At 42.7% G+C, this 26431-nt stretch overlaps 1 protein-coding gene across 1 annotated transcript in view; it reads right to left on the bottom strand.

The window, feature by feature from the left end:
* LOC138666769 (oocyte zinc finger protein XlCOF7.1-like) overlaps positions 1-26431 on the bottom strand; it is a 143530-nt gene that overhangs the window by 49009 nt on the left and 68090 nt on the right. The window contains exon 12 of the mRNA XM_069754941.1: positions 23068-23231. Within this exon, the coding sequence (XP_069611042.1) occupies positions 23068-23231 (164 nt within the window). The remainder of the gene's footprint in view (positions 1-23067; positions 23232-26431) is intronic.

The following is a 26431-nucleotide window of genomic DNA, read 5'->3' as shown; positions in this document are numbered from 1 at the left end:
TACTAACCCCATAGTCACATTGCATAAAAACACACACACCAAGAATAAAGTCCTTTAATTGAAAGAATGACACAGACTCCTTCAATAATCTTAATTAAACCATGCATACAACCTCGCCTAATTCCACCGATAGTTCTCTGATCTCTCTGGTCCTGATCCTCGGCTTTTCCTCTGACTTCCCCCTGTCTTACCCTCTGGATCCCGCATTCCCATCTGGCTTCTGACCTTGGCTCATCCCCCACCATTCTCCTGTCTTACCCTTCGGCTTTTACACGTCTCTCCGGCTTCTGACCTCAGCTCTCCTGACTACGTCCCAGGCACATCTTGGACAGCCGTCTCCTGTCAGCTCGCTTGGGTTGGCTCCGCCCCCCGGCTGCTTCCTCGGCGGTCGCGCATCCTGCCAGGTCCTGCTCCAAGTGCACATCGCACGTCGCGGTGTCTGCGCGCCTCCTGGCTGGACTACGTTCCTCGTACAATGCCCCCTAGGCCTTCCCTCTAAAGACACAGCTAGTTTGTCTTTACACGTAATGACCAAGCCAATTTTTACAATTCTGACCACTGTCACTTTATGAAGTTATATCTCTGGAACGTTTCAACGTATCCCACTGATTATGAGATTGTTTTTTTCATGACATATTGTACTTCATGTTATAAGGAAAATTTATTTGATATGACTTGTGTTTATTTATGAAAAAAAGGAAAGTTGGCAAAAATTTTGAACAATTTTCAAGCTTTTAATTTTTGTTCCCTTAAATCAGAGAGTCATATCGCACGAAAGTGTTACTAAATAACATTTCCCACATGTCTACTTTACATCAGCACAATTTTGGAAACATAATTTTTTTTTGTTAGGACTTAAGTTGGCCAGCGATTTCTCATTTTTCCAACAAAATTTGCAAAACCATTTTTTAAGGACCACCTCACATTTGAAGTGAGTTTGGGGGGTCAATATGACAGAAAATCCCCAAAAGTGACAACATTCTAAGAACTTCACCCCTTAAGGTGTGCAAAACCACATTCATGAAGTTTATTAACCCTTCAGGTGCTTTACGAGAACTAAAGCAATGTGGAAGGATAAAATGAACATTTTTTCACAAAAAATTACTTTAGACTCAGACTTTTTTATTTTCACAAGAGTATCAGGAGAAAATGGATCACAAAAATTGTTGTACAACTTCTCCTGAGTACACTGATATCCCGTATGCGGGGGAAAGCCACTGTTTGGGTGCATGGCAGGGCTCAGAAGGAAGGGAGCTCTGTTTGACTTTTTGAGCGCAAAATTGTCTGGAATCAATGGCAGGCACCATGTCATGTTTGTAGACCCCATGATGTACCTAAACAGTGGAAACTCCCAAATTCTAACTCCAACCCTAACACAGCCCTAACACCAACATACCTCTAACCCTAATCCCAACCCTAACCATCACCCTAACACCAACACCACCCTAACCCCAACACCAGAACCATAACGTCTACACAACCCTAGCCCCCAACCCTAAACCTAGCCCTAACCCTAGCCCCAACCCCATCCATAGCCCTAACCTTAATGGAAAAATGGGGAAAAAAATGTTTTAATGCTATTCTTACCTAATTAAGGGAGGGATAAAGGAGGGTTTGATTTACTATTTTATTTTATTTTGATCATTGTGATTGGGTCTATCACTGTGATCAAAATTAACCAATAGGAGAAATCTCCTATTGTTGCCGGCTGCTGGCCGGCAGATCTCGGCGGGTGTACTATGCATGCGCCTGTCATTTTCTTCCTGGAAGAAAAGACGCCAAGGGCCGGGGGACACAGCCAAAGGGACCGGTGGACACCAGAGGTACTGTGCGTCTTGGGGGACCCCATTTCTCTCTCCTCTGATGTTTTAGATCATATCAGAGGAGAGAGAAATAAATAGGTCATCAAACTATTTTTTTGCAGTCGCTATTATTCGTAAATAATGGGCATCGCAACACTGGGGTCGGTTAAAACGAACTGAATCATGTTCCCCGGGGTCTCGGCTACCAGGTGTGGCCGAGACTCCGGAGATTTTCCGACACTGGGGAGCCCTATAACCTTATTTCTCAGCACCGTTAAAAAGCGGCGCTGAGGAATAAGTACCCTTAACTGCCACTGTTAAAAGGCGTATTGGTGGTCGTTAACGGGTTAAAAATAACAAACACAGTGATACTCATCTAATGCCCATTCTATTGAAGCCAATGTTTCCTGTTATTAAACAAAAATAAAAAATTCTGACCCACGCTGTTGCTGACCATGCGCATTGCATGATCAGCAACTTTCTCTGTCAGTGCAGAGCTGACAGTTTGCACAACTTAGGGATGCTGCTGCATCCCTTTGATGCATAAGCGATCAGCCTGCAAAAAATGATAGTCCCATAGTGGGACAAAGTGAAAAAAAAAAACATTTTTTTTACAATAATTGTAAAAATATATATAAAAAAATAATAATAAAAAGATGTTGTATCTATAAATATTTGTATGAAAAAAATACACACATTTGGTATCGCCACGCCCGCAACGACCCGACCTATAAAACCGTCCCATTTTAAACTCTTTAGTGAACACCATAAAAAAATTAAAAAAAATAGCAAAAAACAATGCTTTATCATCATACCACCTAACAAAAAGTGGAATAAAAAGCGATCAAAAAGACGGATATAAATATACATGGTACCGCTGAAAACATCATCTTGTCACGCAAAAAGCAACCTGCTATACAGCTCCATCAGCAGAACAATATAAAAGTTATAGCTCTCAGAAAAAAAGTGATGCAAAAATAATTATTTTTTCTTTAAAATAGTTTTTATTGTGCCAAAGCTTAAAAAAAAGTTATATAAATGAGGTATTAGCAATTGTATTGATGAGAAGAATAAAGCTGCCATTTTACCATGCATGGAACGGCATAACCTCCCCCCCCCCCAAAAAAAAAAAAAAATATCCTGAATTGCTGCTTTTTGTTCATTTTGCCTCCCAAAAATTGGAATAGAAAGCGATTAAAAAATGACAATGTTACCAATAAAAACGTCAACTCGTCCTGCAAAAACAAGCCCTCACATGACATGTGGGACAAAATATGGAAAAAAATTATAGCTCTTTAAATATGGGATTGGAAAAACTATTTTTGGCAATAAAAAGCATCTTTTAGTGTGTGACAGCAGCCAAACATACAAACCCGATATAAATCTGGTATCGCTGTAATGGCACCGACCCGAAGAATAAAGTCGCCTAATCACTTATACCGTGCGAGGAACGGCGTAAAAAATAAATAAAACCAATTCTTCCCCTGCTGTTGATTTTTTCATTCTGCCTCCCAAAGATCGCAGTAAGGCTCGGCGCACATTTATTCTGAGCTCGGCGCTGAGCTCTTGCAGCACCGGGGTTTCCTTGTAAATCTATAAAATATGTGATTCAGACGAAACCTCTGGTGGAAGATTCCCTATAATGGGGAAGATGGAGGCACTGTGGACACCATTTGACCTGTGATCCGGCGGTGTCCATCTTTTTAGGATTGCATAAAAGTGCCGTTGGCCACAGTTTTGTGCACTTCTGAAAAGAAGGATACAGCTTAACAGAGGCCAGATGGAGTCCAGAGTAACTCTGCTGCCTCATTATAGTGAATGGATCCCTTGGGGGGGCTTCATCTGAATCACGTCACTCAGATATTTATATGGAAACCCAAAAGTAAGTGGTCAGCGTAGAGGGCCGGATAAATGTGATCCAAAATGTTATGTAAAATGTTCCCAATAAAAACTTCAACTCAATCCACAAAAAAGAAAGCCCTCACTCATGTCTGTCATCTGAAAAATAGGGGGCTTCCACTTTACTGGTAGCAGAAAGGCTCAGGAAAAGTGAAATGGCTCCTCCTGCCAAAAGAAATTCAGCAAATTCTCCGCTCCCAAATCCAAATGCCCCCTCCCTTCTGAGCCCCACAGTGTACCTAAACCACATATTGCGTCCACGTTTGGTATTTATGAAGCAATGAGAGCCCGCCTACCTTACAGGTGCATGTCTCCAGAAGCACAGGCTGGGCATAACGTACTGGTGACTGCAACGTACTGGTCACGACAGCGTACTGGTCACTACAACGGCAGTTTGCAATTTTCACTCGGCAACATTCACTGCTGCTTGTTTCTGGAAAATACCCATTAAGTCAAAATCGTCACTACTGTAGATAAATCCCCCAAAGGGTATAGTTTTCAAAATGGGGTCACTTGAGGGGGAACTGCTCTTCTAGCAATTAGGGTCTCTGTATGTGGAGTCTGCAAACTATTCCATTCATCTGCACTCCAGGAGGCAAATAACGCTTCGTTCCTCCCGAGTCTCTCCGTATGGCTAAGTACAGCCAGATATGGGGTATTGCCACGTTCAGTAAAAATTATGGGACAAATTTTGGTGCCATTTTTACCCACTTCTTGTGTGAAAATGTAAAATCTGGGGCTAAAACAAAATTTTGGTGGTAAAAATGTAGTGTCAGGCTGCTGCATTGAAGTACAGCACAACTTCCACCAGGGGGAGCTTGAGAGGAAAGTGAGACTGCACACACAGGACAGCAGAACAGACGCCACCAAGTGGCGAGAGAGTGGTCAGACAAGCCGAGTCAAAAGCACGAGATAGCACAACAGTATAATAGGATTAGACAGACGGATAGTCAGGACGTAGCCAGATATCAGTAAACCAGAAAACCAGAACGAGCAATATACGGTACAATAGGGACAAACAGTAACGAAGTAAATAGCCAAGCCAGGAGATCAGAACCGGAGAATCAAACAGATAAACAGACAGAGAAATACTGGGAAAAGGGCCGACAGAGGGAGTTAACAGACACAGGACAAGTCAGGGTTCACAGCAGAGCAAATCAAGCAGGGTCAGGTTAACACGCCGAAGGCAGAACTATAGCTGACACTGCCAGCAAGATTCATGGGAGCTAAATAGCAAACCTGATCCCAGAATGAGGCAGAGCAAAGATAACCCTTGACATGATCCGTCCAAAAAAGGGCAGACACTAATAAACCCTGGAATGGATCATGACATGTAGCTATTTTTTCTTCACTGCCAATGGTATAAAATTCTGTGACACCCCCGTGGTGTCAATATGATCACTGCACCCCTAGATGAATTGAGAGGTGTAGTTTGTAAAATGGGGTCACTTATGGGGGGTTCTGCTGTGTTGGCACCTTATGGGCTATGCCAGTGGGTCATGGCACCTGCAAACCATAACAGTAAAATCTGGCGCTCTTTGCCTTCTGAGCTTTGCACTGTGCCTGAAAAATATTTCCCGATTACATGTAGGGTATTGGTGCACTCAGGAAAAAATGGACCTCAGTTTGTTGTAAAAAAAAATATCCTGTTTGCCCTTAGAACAATTAAAAACTTGGGGCTAAAACAACATTTTACTGGCAAAAATGTAATTTATTATTTCTTCACCGCTCAGTGGTATAAAATTCTGTGAGGCACATGTAGTGTCAACATAATCTCTGCACCCCTAGATTAATTAATTGGGGAATGTACTTTTTAAAATGAGTTCACGTATAGTGGGGGGGTTCTGTTGCTCTGGCACTTCAGGGACTCTGCCTTTGTGACATGGCACCCTCAAACCACTACAGCAAAATCTAAATTTCAATATGGCGCCTCTTCCCTTCTGAGCTTTGCACTGTGTCTCTAAAGTAGTATTCCCCCACAAATGAGGTACCGGTGTACTCATGAGAAATTGTGCAACAAATTGGTGAAATTTCTCCTGTTCCCCTTATGAAAATGCAAAATTTGGGGCCAAAATAACATTTTTGTGGGGAAAATGTGATTTTTTTCTTTTCACGCCTCAACGTTATAAACTTCTGTGAAGTACCTGGGGTTTCAAGGTGCTCTCCACACACATCTAAGTAGATTCCTTGTGAGGTCTAGTTTCCAAAATGTGGTCACTTGTGGGATGTTTCTATTGTTTATGCACATCAGTGGCTCTCCAAATGGGAAATGACGTCCGCTAATGATTCCAGGAAATTTTACATTCAAAAAGTCTAATGATTCTCCATCCCTTCTGAGCTCTGCCGTGCGCCCAAACAGTGGTTTTCTCCCTCATATGGGGTATCGGCAGGCTCAGGAGAAATTACACAACAAATTCTGTGGTCTATTTTTTTCTTTTTACCCTTGTCAAAATAAAAATTCCAAAAATGCCTGTGAAGCACCTGAAGGGTTAATATATGTGGTGGAAAACGACTGTTTTAACTCTGGAACGCTTCAACCGACCCCAGTGATTCTGAGATTGTTTTTTTCATGACACATTGTACTTCATGGTAGTGGTAACATTTTTTCGATATTACCGTATTTTTCGGACTATAAGACGCACAGGACCATAAGACACTCCTAGGTTTTAAATGATTAAATTATGAAAAAAAATGAAGCAAAAAATGGTCAATTCTGTACTGTAATATCCCCTATCCTAAAATATATATATGGTCCCCTCATCCCCATTCTGATACACATGGCCCCTCATCCCTATCCTGGTATGCATGGCTCCCTGATCCCTATCCTGGTATGCATGGTCCCCTCATCCCTATCCTGGTGTGCATGGCCCCATCCTTATCCTGGTATGATTGGCCCCATCACCATCCTGGTATGATTGGTCCCATCCTTTTTCTTTCATAATTGGCCCCATCATGTTCCTGGTATGATTGGTGCAATCCTTTTTCTTTCATAATTGGCCCCATCCTGTTCCTGGTATGATTGTCCCCATCCTGTTCCTGGTATGATTGTCCCCATCCTTTTCCTGGTATGATTGGCCCCATCCTGTTCCTGGTATGATTGGCCCCATCCCTTTTCATTTATAATTGACCCCATCCTGTTCCTGGTATGATTGATCCCTTCCTTTTTCTTTTATAATTGGCCCCATCCCCCTTCCTAGTATGCATGGTCCCATCAGGAAAGATTTAAAAACTAAAACCTTACACTCACCTACACGGCGCTCCCTCGCAGAGTCCTGCTCCGGTACCGAAGCAGGACGCTGCAAGGGAGCGTCGTGTAGGTGAGTGTAATGTTTTTTTTTTTAATCTTTCCTGATGGGGCCATGGATACCAGGAACGGGATGGGCCCAATTATAAAAGAAAAAGGATGGGACCAATAATACCAGGAACAGGATGGGGCCATTTATACCAGGATGCTATAAAAATGAATATTCATAGCCCTCCACGCCCATGGGCATGGAATGCAGTGCATATTCATTTCTCTTTAGCAGCGGGCACAAGAGTAAGCCGGAGCCGCCAGCTCCAGCCTCCTGTAACCCAATGCTCCGCCAAAACGGTGCCTCCACCTCAGCCAGACACCATACATCCAGACTATAAGACGCACTCCTCATACGGTACTTGCATTTATGATAAAAATTACCGACCCCTCCATTCTTTGTAGGTGGGAAGACTTGCAAAATCGTCAGTGTATCAAATACTTATTTCCCCCACTGTACGTGTTGCAGAAATAACAATCTCCAATAAACACCGGCCATGGGTCGACGCTCATTGGATATTCACAATGACAGGAACGGGGTCTTTGCAGACCCCCAGCTGTCAAAACAACCATCGGCGACCAACAATCATGTGACAGGGGCGCCGATGGGCTGGACTTTTGGCTGACGCATGTTACATGCCTCTGTCTGTGATTGACAGTGGCACTTAAGTGGTTAACAGTCACAAGTTGATTTCAGATCCACCGCAGCTGTTAGAGACACATGACAACTGATTAGATCAGCTGTCATGTGCAGGAAAAGATGCATGTCAGGAATATATTAATTATTTTCCATTGTTCAGGTTACACTGCCAGCGCTTCCTACTACTCCTCCCATCAATGGTTTCTGTACAGCCCAAATCCTTCTTACAGCCACTTCCCCCTCTCTGTGAATTTCCACTTCCCCCTCCCTTCAGGCAAATGGTCATTCTGGAATGTGAGTTTATAGCTTGCTAGCAGAGTTGAATGTGTTTTCCTGCCGAAAATCCCTTTGTCTGCTAGGCATAACACTTAAAGTCAAAGTTTAATAACACACAGTAATCATAAAAACATGAAAATTCGATTTCCAGGATCTGGGCAATTAGGGCTACGCATGGCAGCGTTTTGCAGAATTTAGGGCCATCAGAAACCTGGGAAATGAATTTATGCCCCCCAGTAAATCACAGACAATTACTGTGTTTGAACTCTAAAGAACGGTAAAATCACAGGGGAAAAAATAATGCCAATATCGTTGGCCTGTGAGCTTCTGGGCCAAAGATATGGCAAAAAGGAGATTGTGATAACTTTCTAAAATAGGTGTATCTCCTTAGAAACAGCCAACATGTGAGGTCAGCCAAAGTGGGAGTCCCTAAGTTTATGGCAAAACCATAAAACAGGAACGTCCATTTTGGGGGGCATTCAGAGTCGGACAGACAGCTGAGAACAACAAGCTGGGGTACTGAATCCTTTTTTAGGGAACTCTCCTCCCCTTTATCGACAAGTCATACCTGTGACTGAGATTTAGTAAGTTTCACACTTTTATCCCTTTTATTTTTATAACTGTTTGTACATATTTGTACAGTATTTTGTCTCATTTGTAATATCTTTTGTAACTTTTCTAAACACGGCCTATTTTTTCTGGAGTAAGCTTATAAATTTGCTAGCTTCTTTGAACGATCCGACACGTACTCCGTGCAAATTCACACTACCTGGGGTTGGTTTCTGACCCAATATAGGCTTGGTAATGGATCGGTCGAATATCTAACGAGGAACTGGTGGCAGCATAGCATTCTGTCATTATTGGGGTATCCTGGCAGTGACGGACCGAAGGTTTATATATGTATTCCCGGCCTGGGACTGGCGTTATATATACCGCCTTCACTGCAGAGACAAGGCAGCCTCTCGGCGACTACTTAGCCTCGGTGCAGTTTCCTGACTGACCTGAAGGTAAGGGGAGCGCCAGAGAGCTGCAAGTTCATGAACCAAAACAAAGTAAAAGAGGTTTTCCTTACAATTCACTCATCGCTGGTATTCCGCATTACATGCAGGGAGACGACCTTTGACCTAACTATACATCCAATGTCATGAAGGGGTTAAAGGGAATCTGTCACTTTGAACATGTATGGCAATGTAGAAGCTGAGCAGAAATATATACAGTTGTTTTTTTTGTTTTTTTTAACAGTTCATTATAACTTGTATTTTATTACTTGAAATCCCTGTTTTTTTTGCATTTGAGCCTAGTGGGCGGTCATACTAGTGATTGGCAGCTATCTCCACATGTAGAGTTCTACAGGGAAGACTGACTATCACTGAGTAGGTCCAGTCACTAGACTTGTGCATATAAAAAAAACAGGAATGTCAATGAATATAATGCAAGATTTAATGAAATTGTATATTAATTTGATCAGCTCCTCCTGTCCTACAGTTGTGGCCAAAAGTATTGACACCCCTGCAATTCTGTCAGATAATACTCAGTTTCTTCCTGAAAATGATTGCAAACACAAATTCTTTGTTATTATTATCTTCATTTAATTTGTCTTAAATGAAAAAATACAAAAAAAGAATTGTCCTAAAGCCAAATTGGATATAATTCCACACCAAACATAAAAAAGGTGGTGGACAAAAGTATTGGCACTGTTCGAAAAATCATGTGATGCTTCTCTAATTTGTGTAATTAACAGCACCTGTAACTTACCTGTGGCACCTAACAGGTGTTGGCAATAACTAAATCACACTTGCAGCCAGTTGACATGGATTAAAGTTGACTCAACCTCTGTCCTGTGTCCTTGTGTGTACCACATTGAGCATGGAGAAAAGAAAGAAGACCAAAGAACTGTCTGAGGACTTGAGAAACCAAATTGGGAGGAAGCAATAGCAATCTCAAGGCTACAAGTCCATCTCCAGAGACCTGAATGTTCTGGTGTCTACCGTGCGCAGTGTTATCAAGAAGTTTAAAGCCCATGGCACTGTGGCTAACCTCCCTAAATGTGGACGGAAAAGAAAAATTGACAAGAGATTTCAACCCAAGATTGGGCGGATGTTGGATAAAGAACCTCGACTAACATCCAAACAAGTTCAAGCTGCCCTGCAGTCCGAGAGTACAACAGTGTCAACCCGTACTATCCGTCGGCGTCTGAATGAAAAGGGACTGTATGGTAGGAGACCCAGGAAGACCCCACTTCTTACCCTGAGATATAAAAAAAAGCCAGGCTGGGGTTTGCCAAAACTTACCTAAAAAAGCCTAAAACGTTTTGGAAGAATGTTCTCTGGTCAGATGAGACAAAAGCAGAGCTTTATGGGCAAAGGCATCAACATAGAGTTTACAGGAGAAAAAAAGAGGCATTCAAAGAAAAGAACACGGTCCCTAGAGTCAAACATGGCGGAGGTTCCCTGATGTTTTGGGGTTGCTTTGCTACCTCTGGCACTGGACTGCTTGACTGTGTGCATGGCATTATGAAGCCTGAAGACTACCAACAAATTTTGCAGCATAATGTAGGGCCCACTGTGAGAAAGCTGGGTCTCCCTCAGAGGTCATGGGTCTTCCAGCAGGACAATGACCCAAAACACACTTCAAAAAGCACTAGAAAATGGTTTGAGGAAAGCACTGGAGACTTCTAAGGTGGCCAGCAATGAGTCCAGACCTGAATCCCATAGAAGCACCTGTGGAAAGATCTAAAAATGGCAGTTTGGAGAAGGCATCCTTCAAATATCAGGGACCTGGAGCAGTTTGCCAAAGAAGAATGGTCTAAAATTCCAGCAGAGCATTGTAAGAAACTCATTGATGGTTACCGGAAGCGGTTGGTCGCAGTTATTTTGGCTAAAGGTTGTGCAACCAAGTATTAGGCTGAGGGTGCCAACACTTTTCTCTGGCCCATTTTTGGAGTTTTGTGTGAAATGGTCAATGTTTTGCTTTTTGCTTCATTCTCTTTTGTGTTTTTTCATTTAAGACAAATTAAATGAAGATAATAATACCAAAGAATTTGTGATTGCAATCATTTTCAGGAAGAAACTGAGTATTATCTGATAGAATTGCAGGGGTGTCAATACTTTTGGCCACACCTGTATAACATCCTGCTGGCCAATCACACATTTTCAAAATGACAGGTCCCCTTTAACACAGAACTGTTCCATCTGACTGAACTGTAAAGGCTGTAGACGACCAGCGTCCACTGGCTGTCCATCAATGGTCCGTAAATTTAATCTCTATTCTAAGTTATCCCAAAACTGTTTGATAGCTCTGTGCGGTCAGTCAAGTTCTTTCACACTAAACTCACCCCAACTTGCATTTATGGACCTTGCTTTGTGCACTACGACAGTCGTGCAGTAACATAAAAGTTCCTTCCCCCAAACTTGGAAGAATAGAATTGCTCAAAATGTCAAGGAGGCCAATGCCAACCTCTGAAAACAAATCCAAAGCATTTAGGCAGGTAACTTTATCCTTACCTACTGTATATTCAAACCTGTCTTACCAGACTGCCATATAGAGAAGCGTGAATCTTAACTGCACAGCATGTTTCCAACCCCTCAGGGTCCAGTGCCGATGTGCTGTCCAGTGTCCACCACTCAACCAGACGATTGTCAATGTGCTAGGTGATGTAAGGCTGGTGTAAGGATATAGCCGCTTACTAAAGACTATATGACAAATGGACGTAGAGCGGAGTCCACAGCTCTAAGAGATACAGACTTTTTACAGCACGGAGCACCGTTTGCGTCGATATTGTTGTATTTTATTAGATATTTTCTTGCTGTGTTTTATTAGTGATTCGCTTGCTCGTCAGTTCATCCTCAGGAATCAATGTTTACATTCAGTGACAGTAAGCAGAGGAAGAGGAGCAGGCTGGATCTTAGGTAAACCTAAAGGTACCGTTACACTAAACGATTTACCAACGATCACGACCAGCGATACGACCTGGCTGTGATCGTTGGTAAGTCGTTGTGTGGTCGCTGGGGAGCTGTCACACAGACAGCTCTCTCCAGCGACCAATGATCCGGGGAAAGACTTCGGCATCGTTGAAACTGTCTTCAACGATGCCGAAGTCCCTGGGTAACCAGGGTAAACATCGGGTTACTAAGTGCAGGGCCGCACTTAGTAACCCGATATTTACCCTGGTTACCATTGTAAAAGTAAAAAAAAAAAACACTACATACTCACATTCCGATGTCTGTCACGTTCCCCGGCGTCAGCTTCCCTGCACTGTGTAAGCGCCGGCCGTAAAGCAGAGCGGTGACATCACCGCTGTGCTCTGCTTTACGGCCGGCTGGCGCTGACACAGTGCAGGGAAGCTGACGCCGGGGAACGTGACAGACATCGGAATGTGAGTATGTAGTGTTTTTTTTTTTTACTTTTACAATGGTAACCAGGGTAAATATCGGGGTACTAAGTGCGGCCCTGCACTTAGTAACCCGATGTTTACCCTGGTTACAGGTGAACACATCGCTAGATCGGCGTCACACACGCCGATCTAGCGATGACAGCGGGGTGATCAGCGACCAAAAAAAGGTCATGATCATTCCCCACGACCAACGATCTCCCAGCAGGGGCCTGATCGTTGGTCGCTGTCACACATAAAAGATATCGTTAGCGGGATCGTTGCTATGTCACAAAAAGTGTGACGTTGCAACGATATCATTAACGAAATCGTTATGGAACATTGTGGAAAGTGTGCAGGAGAGAAAAGGCACAGGAGAGTAACACCAGGGGAGCAGAGCAGTGTTTTGGCTACCTCCCTGGCAAGCACAGATTCCGGTAGCTGGCAGACCGTGGCCGCGCCGGATTCTAAGGGACATAGCAGAAACCTACAGGACAGCTGGACTTTAAGTTACCTGTCTGCCTTTATACCCAGGTGGCACAGTGACATATAGGGCCCGGGTCGTGCTACAGACCCTGTAAAAAGGCTTGAGTCACCTGTCATACGGGTTTGTGTCCTAACCTTTATGGGAGACAGAGAGAACTGTGAGGACCTTATCAGAAGCCATAGGCAGTAAGGGACTACAACACCACCGTGCTTTGAAGAAGGCTTTCATCTCCACTCGGTAAAGGGGACTCTGGATTCGCTTCCAAGCCGGTCGGACCCTGCTTGTACCTGTGATCTGGTGCCCTGGACTGCGGTTGCTGAAGCTACAGTAAACCAGGCAAAGAGACTGGAAACCTGTGTCCTACGTTTCTTACCGCACCACTGACCATCTTCATCTATACATCGGGAGCCTTGGGGACCTACTTCACCTGTGGGAAGTTATACCATCTAGCTGCCAAAACATCACCCCAGAGGACCCCTTTAAGCAGCGTCAGTCCCTACTGACCGAATACCACAGGTGGCGTCACGAACATAACTTTAATCAATATCCCTGTTACATGGGTGCCCAGGGCCACGGACCGGGTCGCCGCTGTGACACGTCCCCTTAAGTACCGAACCCGGGACCGAGTGCCCCACGGCCCTGGCAGGCGTTCCACATGCACAGTTAGGTTTTGTGCTGGGCAGAGCAATGTTTTTGGCTTAAGAAAGTATCCACTCCATTGAACTCTGAACGTTGATACTCTATAAACCATTATGCAATTTGAACATTCTGGATACATGGTAATTAGATATCCCCTTTTGTTCCTGTTCCATTAGAAGAGTTTAAATGCTAGTTGCAAAGTCTAAGGGACTGATTCAATAAAGCTTATGTCAGTATTCTGCTGTTAAAAGCTTTGTAAACTCACAAAATTTTGGCGCAGCTTAACCCCTTTACCCCCAAGGGTGGTTTGCACGTTATGGACCGGGCCAATTTTTACAATTCTGACCACTGTCCCTTTATGAGGTTATAACTCTGGAACGCTTCAACGGATCCCAGTGATTCTGACACTGTTTTCTCGTGACATATTGTACTTCATGATAGTGGTAAAATTTCTTTGATAGTACCTGCGTTTATTTGTGAAAAAAATGGAAATATGGCAAAAATTTAGAAAATTGCGCAATTTTCCAACTTTGAATTTTTATGCAATTAAATCACAGAGATATGTCACACAAAATACTTAATAAGTAACATTTCCCACATGTCTACTTTACATCAGCACAATTTTGGAACCAAAATTTTTTTTTGTTAGGGAGTTATAAGGGTTAAAAGTTGACCAGCAATTTCTCATTTTTACAACACCATTTTATTTTAGGGACCACATCTCATTTGAAGTCATTTTGAGGGGTCTATATGATAGAAAATACCCAAGTGTGACACCATTCTAAAAACTGCACCCCTCAAGGTTCTCAAAACCACATTCAAGAAGTTTATTAACCCTTCAGGTGTTTCACAGGAATTTTTGGAATGTTTAAATAAAAATTAACATTTAACTTTTTTTCACAAAAAATTTTACTTCAGCTCCAATTTGTTTTATTTTACCAAGGGTTACAGGAGAAAATGGACCCCAAAACTTGTTGTACAATTTGTCCTGAGTACGCTGATACCCCAAAAGTGGAGGTAAACCACTGTTTGGGCGCATGGGAGAGCTCGGAAGGGAAGGAGCGCCGTTTGACTTTTCAATGCAAAATTCACAGGAATTGAGATGAGACGCCATGTTGCGTTTGGAGAGCCACTGATGTGCCTAAACATTGAAACCCCCCACAAGTGACACCATTTTGGAAAGTAGACCACCTAAGGAACTTATCTAGATGTGTGGTGAGCACTTTGACCCACCAAGAGCTTCACAGAAGTTTATAATGCAGAGCCGTAAAAATAAAACAAAAATTTTTTCCCACAAAAATTATTTTTTAGCCCCCAGTTTTGTATTTTCCCCGAGGGTAACAGGTGAAATTGGACCCCAAAAGTTGTTGTGCAATTTGTCCTGAGTGCGCTGATACCCCATATGTGGGGGGGAACCACCGTTTGGGCACATGGGAGGGCTCGGAAGGGAAGGAGCGCCATTTGGAATACAGACTTAGATGGAATGGTCTGCAGGCGTCACATTGCATTTGCAGAGCCCCTAATGTACCTAAACAGTAGAAACCCCCCACAAGTGACCCCATATTGGAAACTAGACCCCCCAAGGAACTTATCTAGATGTGTTGTGAGAACTTTGAGCCCCCAAGTGTTTCACTACAGTTTATAACGCAGAGCCGTGAAAATAAAAAATCTTTTTTTTTCCCACAAAAATTATTTTTTAGCCCCCAGTTTTGTATTTTCCCAAGGGTAACAAGAGAAATTGGACCCCAAAAGTTGTTGTCCAATTTGTCCTGAGTACGCTGATACCCCATATGTTGGGGTAAACTCCTGTTTGGGCACACGGGAGAGCTCGGAAGGGAAGGAGCACTGTTTTACTTTTTCAACGCAGAATTGGCTGGAATTGAGATCGGACACCATGTCGCGTTTGGAGAGCCCCTGATGTGTCTAAACAGTGGAAACCCCCCAATTATAACTGAAACCCTAATCCAAACACACCCCTAACCCTAATTCCAATGGTAACCCTAACCACACCTCTAACCCAGACACACCCCTAACCTTAATCCCAACCCTATTCCCAAAGGCAAATGTAATCCAAACCCTAACCCTAACTTTAGCCCCAACCCTAACTGTAGCCTTAACCCTAACTGTAGCCTTAACCATAGCCCTAACCCTAACTCTAGCCCTAACCCTAGTCCTAACCCTAGTCCTAACCCTAGTCCTAACCCTAGCCCTAACCCTAGCCCTAACCCTAGCCCTAATGGTAAAATGGAAATAAATATTTTTCAATTTTTTTTATTTTTCCCTAACTAAGGGGGTGATGAAGGGGGGTTTGATTAACTTTTATAGCGGGTTTTTTAGCGGATTTTTATGATTCGCAGCCGTCACACACTGAAAGACGCTTTTTATTGCAAAAAATATTTTTTGCGTTACCACATTTTGAGAGCTATAATTTTTCCATATTTGAGTCCACAGTCATGTGAGGTCTTGTTTTTTGCGGGACGAGTTGACGTTTTTACTGGTAACATTTTCGGGCACGTGACATTTTTTGATCGCTTTTTATTCCGATTTTTGTGAGGCAGAAATACCAAAAACCAGCTATTCATGAATTTCTTTTGGGGGAGGCGTTTATACCGTTCCGCGTTTGGTAAAATTGATAAAGCAGTTTTATTCTTCGGGTCACTACGATTACAGCGACACCTCATTTATATCATTTTTTTATGTTTTGGCGCTTTTATACGATAAAAACTATTTTATAGAAAAAATAATTATTTTTGCATTGCTTTATTCTGAGGACTATAACTTTTTTATTTTTTGGCTGATGTTGCTGTATGGCGGCTCGTTTTTTGCGGGACAAGATGATGCTTTCAGCGGTACCATGGTTATTTATATCTGTCCTTTTGATCGCGTGTTATTCCACTTTTTGTTCGGCGGTATGATAATAAAGCGTTGTTTTTTGTCTCGTTTTTTTTTTTTTTCTTACGGTGTTTACTGAAGGGGTTAACTAGTGGGACAGTTTTATAGGTCGGGTCGTTACGGACGCGGCGATACTAAATATGTGTACTTTTATTGTTTTTTTTTATTATTTAGATAAAGAAATGTATTTATGGGAATAATATATTTTTTTTTCATTATTTAGGATTTTTTTTTTTTTTTTTACACACTTGTAAAAAAATTTTTTTAACTTTTTTACTTTGTCCCAGGGGGGGACAATACAGATCACTGATCTGTCAAAGAGCGCTGCAGCGTTACCAAGTGCCTGCTCTGAGCAGGCACTTGGTAAGGCACCTCCCTCCCTGCAGGACCCGGATCCGCGGCCATCTTGGATCCGGGACTTGCTGCAGGGCGGAAGGTAAGAGACCCTCGCAGCAATGCGATCACATCGCGTTGCTGCGGGGGTCTCAGGGAAGCCCGCAGAGAGCCCCCTCCCTGCACGATGCTTCCCTGCACCGCCGGCACATCGCGATCATGTTTGATCGCGGTGTTCCGGGGGTTAATGTGCTGGGGGCGGTCCGTGACTGCTCCTGGCACATAGTGCCGGATGTCAGCTGCGATAAGCAGCTGACACCCGGGCCGCGATCGGCCGCGCTCCCCCCGTGAGCGCGGCCGATCGCCTATGACGTACTATTCCGTCCTTGGGAAGTAGGGCCCACCCCACATAGACGGAATAGTACGTCTAATGGCAGAAAGGGGTTAAGGATGAGCTAAAATTTGGGGACTTTTGGTGTTTTTACAAAGTGGGCAGAGTAAGAGCAAGCTGGGAGCACTCGTCAAATTCATGTATAGAGAGCTGTGGCTGTAACCGCGTCCCATGACAGCTGACTCATCATTAGGGCCGGCTGTTAATCAGTTCCGGGGGCGTGATTACAGGGTGGTAAATGAAAGTGGAGGTCCTGGCTCGGTGTGTGGACTTGTGCTATGAGGGCCTTACGCCTGTGCAGACTGCATATAACCGATGTTGCGGGTTTGCCAGTTCCAGATGTTTCACATTTCAACTAAGGCGACCACCATTCTTAAAAAAAAACCTCTTTACTGAACGGTAACTTGGTAAGGCTTTTATACAACGGACAGCGAGCACAAAGTTTTATGGATATTTCCTTTATAGTATGAGGCATTTTCCACACAGTATCCTTCCTACGTAGTATACTCCAAGGCTTTCAATGAACAGTTTCTCTCTATTTCGCCACGACCCAGCTTTAGCACTACAGTCCTGATTAGCAAGTCTCCTTCATTTGCTGTCACGGGTGTGTCAGATGCTGAAGACAGTCGCTCTGCATCTGGCTGCAGAAGGTATCTGCGTTTGGCTTTGCAGATGCCTTCTTAATACTTCTGACTCTTGGACCCAGTAGCAATCTCCCTTCGGCTCTTATTGACACACCTGGACCTGGGTGTTTATAGACATCCCGGCTGCTTCTGGGAATCGCCAGTGATATTCACATTTCTCCCCTGTGAAGGCTTGGAGCTGTAGCAGTGGGCTACCTTCCTCTCAGGATTGGCTGGAGGACGTCTGGTGTTACCTCTCTGAGTCTGCTTAAGATAAGTGTTCCCCATGTTCGTCTCCCCCCCCCTTTGTCTTTAGTTGTAGTGGGGACTGACTAGTGCCCACCCCGTCCTGTCCCTAACCAGGGCCTATCACTAGGGATATACAGGGCTTAGGTTCCTACTCGGCGATAGGTACAGAACCTATATAGGGATGATTATTAGGGCAGACAGTGTTAGTTTAGATCTGCCTAGGGGTCACCTCTCCCCCTTTTCCTAGCCTTTGGCTTTCTTCCCCTCATCCCTTCGTCTCGCACTTAGTCTTTCCTACACTGTGCGTGACAGTATCACCAGCCGTACATATTTAATGGAAAAAAAAACCTCACAAGTGGTTATATTTGTGCATGTTTTTCTTTCCTTCGGGCGTGTTTTTTTTCCTTTTCTCATTGGTTATAGATCCGATTACACTGTCTGTCTCTGAGGTGACTGACCTCTGCCATGAGGTTCTGCAACAGAATCAGCAGCTGCAGGTCGCTAATGTTGGGCTCTCTGCAGGTGGGCCGGTCCAGCTGGAACCTAAAGTTGCCCTCCCAGACAGGTTTTCAAATTTTTTGTTTTCAAGGATGCTTGGAAACTGTATTTCTCAAACTTTGTCCTCACTCCTCCGGAAATGAGGAGCAACAAGTTGGTATTGTGATATCTCTGCTGCAAGGAGATCCTAAATCTTGGGCTTTCTCTTTCCTGCAGGATTCGGTTTGTCTCCAATCTGTGGAGGGATTTTCTTGGCTCTAGCCCTTATCTATGATGACCCTGACTGAATCGCCTTGGCTGAGTCCAGGTTGCGTCACCTTCAGTAAGGGAATCGGTTAGTGGAGACATATAGCTCCAAATTCCGCAGTTGGGCAACAGATACAAAATGGAATGATCCTGATCTCAGAAGCCAATTTCTTCAGGGCCTTACTGAAAGGTTGAAGGATGCTTTGGCAGTGTATGTAACCCCTGAGTTCTTGGAGGCTGCTATGTCATTGGCTATTCGCATTGATAGATGCCTTCGGGATTGCCCCTTTGCCAGGGAAGCGTTCTAGCGGTGAACCAGCTCTGGGGAAGGTGGAGGAACCCATGCAGTTAGGGGGTACCTCTGCATCGTACATTTCCCTGGAAATTAGCAAAAAATAGTGTTTTTTTGTGGAAAAAATAGATATTTTATGGGGGCCTGTCCTTTGATGCCTAAGCAAAATGAGACTCGTTTAACTCTTGGTAGTCTGGAGTTGAATAAAAATTGAGTACATTTTTCGGCAACCTGCAGTTCCCGGTTTATCCTGACAGCAGAAGTGGTGCTGGAGAGCAAAACTGAGATTTCTGTGTTTGTTGACAGTGGAGCTGGAGTCAGCATGGTTGATTCAGAGTTTGCTAGAACTCACGGGCTGGCTTGCTGTACTTTAGCTAAGCCCATTCCCATCTTTGCCACCGACTCAGCACCACTTGCACAGAAAGCTCTTACTCAGATTGTACATAACGTAAGACTGAGGGGGGTCGATTCATTGTTAAAAAATTCCTTGCTATGACCTGTCTTCCCACCCCATATTGTATTAGGTCTTCCCTGGTTGGTGAAACATAATCTGTTAGTGGATTGGAAAACTAGGGAGATCGTTGAGTGGGGGGATTACTGCCATGAGAACTAGTTAAGGATTTAATTGCGGAAAGTCTGGAGAAGGGGCAAATCAGACCCTCAACTTCGTCCGTAGTGGCAGGGTTCTTCTTCGTGAATAAAAAAGATGGCGGTCTACGTTCCTGTTTAGATTTCTGGGAATTAAAACAAATTACCATCCGAGATCGATACTCTCTTCCTCTGATTTCGGATCTGCTCATCCAGGATGTGGGAGCTAAGGTATTCTCCAAGTTGGATTTAAGGGGGCCTACAACCTGGTTAGAATCAGAAAAGTGGAAGAATGAAAACAGCATTCAATACCCCCAAGAGTAATTTCGAGAGTCTATTCATGCCTTTCAGTCTGACCAATGCACCTGCAGTATTCCAGCATTTCATTAATGATATTTTCCATCACTTGGTGGGCAGGTTTGTGGTGGCCTATCTACATGATATTTTGGTTTACTCACCTGATTTTGATACACATCGGGGGCATGTTAAACAGGTGCTGCAAATGATAACAAACTATATGCCAAACTAGAAAAATGTGTTTTCGCTGTGCAGGAGGTGCAGTTTTTGGGGTACCTGTGGTCATCTTAGGGTTTTCAGATGGATCCAGAGAAGATCCGTGCTGTCCTTGATTGGGACCGTCCCGAGAATTTGAAGGCTCTACAACATTTTTTGGGTTTTACTTTAAATTCATCCATAATTATTCAGTAATTGTGAAACCCCTTACTGACATGACAAGGAAGGGGTCTGATTTTTCCAAGTGGTCGGATGCTGCCCTCGGGGCTTTTTCCTCCTTAATCCCTTTACTCCAAATGTTGGTTTGCATGTTAATGAGCAGGCCAATTTTTACAATTCTGACCACTGTCCCTTTATGAGGTTATAACTCTGGAACGCTTCCATGGATCCTGTTGATTCTGACAATATTTTCTCGTGACATATTGTACTTCATGATAGTGGTAACATTTATTTGATATGACTTGCGTTTATTTATGAAAAAAATGGAAATTTGGCAAAAATTGGAAAAATTCCACAATTTTCAACCTTTGAATTTTCATGCCCTTAAATCACACAGATATGTCACACAAAATACTTAATAAGTAATATTTCCCACATGTCTACTTTACATCAGTATAATTTTGGAACCAACATTTTTTTCTTCTTAGGGAGTTATAATGGTTAAAAGTTGACCAGCGATTTCTCATTTTTACAACACCATTTTTTTTAGGGACCACATCACATTTGAAGTCACTTTGAGGGGTCTATATGATAGAAAATACCCAAAAGTGACACCATTCTAAAAACTGAACCCCTCAAAGTGCTCAAAACAACATTCAAGAAGTTTATTAACCCTTCAGGTGCTTTACAGAAAATTTTGGAATGTTTAAAAAAAAGAACATTTAACTTTTTTTCACAAAAAATTACTTCAGGTCCAAATTTTTTTGTTTTCCCAAGGGTAACAGGAGAAATTGGACCCCAAAAGTTATTGTGCAATTTGTCCAGAATATGCAGATACCACATATGTGGGGGGAACCACTGTTTGGGGGCATGGCAGAGCTCAGAACGGAAGGAGCGTTGTTTGACCTTTCAATGCAAAATTGGCTGGAATTAAGATCGAACGCCATGTCGCGTTTGGAGAGCCCCTAATTTGCTAAACAGTGGAAACCCCCCACAAGTGACACGATTTTGGAAAGTAGACCCCCAAAGGAACTTATCTAGATGTGTGGTGAGCATTTTGAACTCTCAAGTGCTTCACAGAAGTTTATAATGTAGAGCCGTAAAAATAAAAAATAATTTTTCCCCCCACAATAATGATTTAACAGGAGAAATTGGACTGCAAAAGTTGTTGTCCAATTTGTCCTGAATACGCTGTCACCCCATATGTGGGGGTAAACCACTGTCTGGGCGCAGGGCAGAGCTCGGAAGAGAAGGAGCAATGTTTGACTTTTCAATGCAGAACTGGCTGGAATTAGGATCGGACCCCATGTCGCGTTTGGAGAGCTCCTGATGTGCCTAAACAGTGGAAACCTCCCAATTCTAACTTCAACCCTAACCCCAACACACCCCTAACCCTAATCCCAACCTAACCACACCCCTAACCCAAACACACCCCTAACCCTAATCCCAATCCTAACTACAACCCTAAGCCGAGCACACCCCTAACCCCAACACACCCTTAAACCTAATCCCAACCCTAACCATAACCACACCCCTAACCCTGACACACCCCTAACCCTAGTCCACACCGTAAATGTAATCCCAACCCTAACTTTAGCCCCAACCCTAACTCTAACTTTAGCCCCAACCTTAACCCTAATGGTAAAATGGAATTTTTTTTTAATTTTATTATTTTTCTCTAACTAAGGGGGTGATAAAGGGGGGTTTGATTTACTATTTATAGAGGGTTTTTATAGCGGGTTTTTAAGTTTGGCAACTGTCACACGCTAAAAGACGCTTTTTATTGAAAAAAAATACGAAAATAAAGGAAAAAACGTGGCAACACTCACCGATCCTGTGAAGCAGATTGTGTCTTTTATTCAAGCGATAATGAGACTGTGTTCACGGCTCGGGTGAGAAAAACATACAAGAGGTGAGCGGGGAGAGGACAACAGCCGTTTCGCGCCCACACCGGCGCTTCTACGGGTCCACGCTGGAATGGAACAACGCCAGGTGAGATAAGTGCAACAGCACCGCCCCCTATGACGTATATCCCATTCAGCGCAGGCAGAAATCAGGTGCACGTCAGGAGGATAAGTGAAATTACATATACTTTAAAATCAAATAGATCGACATGAATATTGCGATGTTATACATACACCTAGAGTAACAAAATTAACATAAAAAGTGGATATAAACTACATACGATATACAGTCATGTAGCAAACAGGACGAGATCATCAGACTTTGCGTTTTTTGTACCATTATATAAATGAACAATTTAAAAAGCTGGTATTGTATCCGAATCGTATCTCCTTATTATTATCATTATTATTGGAACAAAGTAAATTTTAGAGAAAAGAAAAGAGATAATCAAAGCGAGAGATTATAGTGCCCAATCGTGCTGATCTAACCATATATTTGACCCAAGCTTTATAAAAACACCGACATGTCGATTTTTTCGTTAAGTCCGGCCGGACCTGTCGCCTTTGTTCTCATTATCCATCTAGCCTCGCGCTGTAGCAAAAGCTTTTGCAGGTCACCTCCTTGTTGTGGTAGAAATACTTTTTCGATCCCTGCAAAAGTTAATACATTAGGATCTCCTGCATGACATTCTTTAATATGTTGGATAAGCCTGGGAACACCTTTCCCTGAATGAATAGATCTTTGGTGCTCCCTAAAACGTGTAAATAATTTGCGGATTGTCTTGCCTATATAAAATCTCCTGCAGGGACAGAAAATAACGTACACTACGTAATCTGTCCTACAGGTGATTAATTGTTGGACACGATGTATACAGGGACCAATGTTTAAAACAGGAGCCTGGATATGGAAGCGACAATATCGGCACTGTCCGCATCTATGATTCCCTTTCGGTGTCATTTGTTCTAACCACGTACTTTTACGTTCTGTTATACGGTTACGAACTAAAACATCTCTAATCCTTCTCCCCCGTCTGTTGGCAATAAGAGGGCCTTCTACAGCAATGTCAATCAATTCTTTGTCTCTTTCCAATATATGCCAATGCTTCCTGATTATAGACCTAATGTCCCTATCCATGGAACTAAATTGGAAACAGAAATTAAAACGTCTGGGAGTAATTTTTGTGGAGTCTATCGTTTGTGTACAGATATTGACTCGTCTCATGGCATCTCCTATAATGTCTTCCGGGTACCCTCTATCTCTAAACCTTTGACACAGGTCCTTAGATTGATCTTCAAACCCTCTCATTGTATTATTTACTCTTTTTGTCCTCAATAATTGGCTATATGGCAATGACCTTTTTACATGATGGGGATGAAAACTATCATGATGTAGTAATGAATTAATAGTGGTTGGTTTACGATACACCGATGTACATAATTTTCCATCCTGGATGCAAACATTAACATCCAAGAACTCTAATTTATCACCGCCAAAATTAGAGGTGAAAGACATCCCCATTGTGTTGCTGGTGTTTAAAAGGTCAACAAATTGATTGAATTCAATCTCAGTTCCATCCCAAATAAGGAATACATCATCTATATATCTTAAATATGTCCTAATATGTTTCAAAAAGACATTTAAATTCGAGTATATATAATCTTCCTCGAAGACAGCCAATCAACATATTGTGACAGGGGTTCGGTCAAAGACCCCACCCCTGACACAATTGGTCTCCCAGGAGGTGACGTGACAGATTTGTGGATTTTTGGTAGGTAATACCAGTGAGGCTTTGTGGGACACACAGGTAAAAGTTTCTCCGCCTTATTCTCTGGAATGATGATCTCCGCTCCCTGCTCAGACGAGCAGTAGAAAATAAAATCATTCCAGAGAATAAGGCGGAGAAACTTTTACCTGTGTGTCCCACAAAGCCTCACTGGTATTACCTACCAAAAATCTTTGACCGAACCCCTGTCACAATATGTTGATTGGCTCCTACGCCCGTTACTCAAAGATGTTCCATCTTACATTAAGGATACAGATTCTTTCCTAAAACAAGTGCAGACAGTGGATTGGCAGCCGGGGTTCTCATTGGCTTCCCTCGACGTGATCAGCCTGTGCACTAATATACCACAAGAGTTGGGCATTAGCTCAATTAGGAGAATTTTGGAGACCACCGATAAGAGTATCAATTATGTTAACTTTGTGTGTGAAAGTCTCCATTTCATCTTTACTCACAACATTTTCACTTTTCTTGATACGTGGTATAGGCAGATCACCGGGACTGCCATGGGGACCCCGGCTGCATGTACATTCGCTAATCTATATATGGCTGTCTTCGAGGAAGATTATATATACTCGAATTTAAATGTCTTTTTGAAACATATTAGGACATATTTAAGATATATAGATGATGTATTCCTTATTTGGGATGGAACTGAGATTGAATTCAATCAATTTGTTGACCTTTTAAACACCAGCAACACAATGGGGATGTCTTTCACCTCTAATTTTGGCGGTGATAAATTAGAGTTCTTGGATGTTAATGTTTACATCCAGGAAGGAAAATTATGTACATCGGTGTATCGTAAACCAACCGCTATTAATTCATTACTACATCATGATAGTTTTCATCCCCATCATGTAAAAAGGTCATTGCCATATAGCCAATTATTGAGGACAAAAAGAGTAAATAATACAATGAGAGGGTTTGAAGATCAATCTAAGGACCTGTGTCAAAGGTTTAGAGATAGAGGGTACCCGGAAGACATTATAGGAGATGCCATGAGACAAGTCAATATCTGTACACAAACGATAGACTCCACAAAAATTACTCCCAGACGTTTTAATTTCTGTTTCCAATTTAGTTCCATGGATAGGGACATTAGGTCTATAATCAGGAAGCATTGGCATATATTGGAAAGAGACAAAGAATTGATTGACATTGCTGTAGAAGGCCCTCTTATTGCCAACAGACGGGGGAGAAGGATTAGAGATGTTTTAGTTCGTAACCGTATAACAGAACGTAAAAGTACGTGGTTAGAACAAATGACACCGAAAGGGAATCATAGATGCGGACAGTGCCGATATTGTCGCTTCCATATCCAGGCTCCTGTTTTAAACATTGGTCCCTGTATACATCGTGTCCAACAATTAATCACCTGTAGGACAGATTACGTAGTGTACGTTATTTTCTGTCCCTGCAGGAGATTTTATATAGGCAAGACAATCCGCAAATTATTTACACGTTTTAGGGAGCACCAAAGATCTATTCATTCAGGGAAAGGTGTTCCCAGGCTTATCCAACATATTAAAGAATGTCATGCAGTAGATCCTAATGTATTAACTTTTGCAGGGATCGAAAAAGTATTTCTACCACAACAAGGAGGTGACCTGCAAAAGCTTTTGCTACAGCGCGAGGCTAGATGGATAATGAGAACAAAGGCGACAGGTCCGGCCGGACTTAACGAAAAAATCGACATGTCGGTGTTTTTATAAAGCTTGGGTCAAATATATGGTTAGATCAGCACGATTGGGCACTATAATCTCTCGCTTTGATTATCTCTTTTCTTTTCTCTAAAATTTACTTTGTTCCAATAATAATGATAATAATAAGGAGATACGATTCGGATACAATACCAGCTTTTTAAATTGTTCATTTATATAATGGTACAAAAAACGCAAAGTCTGATGATCTCGTCCTGTTTGCTACATGACTGTATATCGTATGTAGTTTATATCCACTTTTTATGTTAATTTTGTTACTCTAGGTGTATGTATAACATCGCAATATTCATGTCGATCTATTTGATTTTAAAGTATATGTAATTTCACTTATCCTCCTGACGTGCACCTGATTTCTGCCTGCGCTGAATGGGATATACGTCATAGGGGGCGGTGCTGTTGCACTTATCTCACCTGGCGTTGTTCCATTCCAGCGTGGACCCGTAGAAGCGCCGGTGTGGGCGCGAAACGGCTGTTGTCCTCTCCCCGCTCACCTCTTGTATGTTTTTCTCCCCCGAGCCGTGAACACGGTCTCATTATCGCTTGAATAAAAGACACAATCTGCTTCACAGGATCGGTGAGTGTTGCCATGTTTTTTCCTTTATTTTCGTATTGGTACACTTTGGCTGTGTTTTCAAACGTGAGCACCTCCCTGGACTTTCTGAGCTCAGTAGTTCCTCTAGTGATTCCACTATTACCTCTTGCCATTAGGCTGTGCTGCTTTTTCTATTTTTATATTATTGAAAAAAATAGTTTCTGCATCACCACATTTTGAGAGCTATAATTTTTCCATATTTTGGCCCACAGAGTCATGTGGGGTCTTGTTTTTTGCAGGAC

The sequence above is a fragment of the Ranitomeya imitator genome, chromosome 2 (genome assembly GCF_032444005.1).
Source record: "Ranitomeya imitator isolate aRanImi1 chromosome 2, aRanImi1.pri, whole genome shotgun sequence".
In the NCBI taxonomy this organism is placed as follows: domain Eukaryota; kingdom Metazoa; phylum Chordata; class Amphibia; order Anura; family Dendrobatidae; genus Ranitomeya; species Ranitomeya imitator.
Note: the sequence above shows the minus strand (reverse complement) of the source record. Positions and strands in the feature narration are given on the sequence as shown.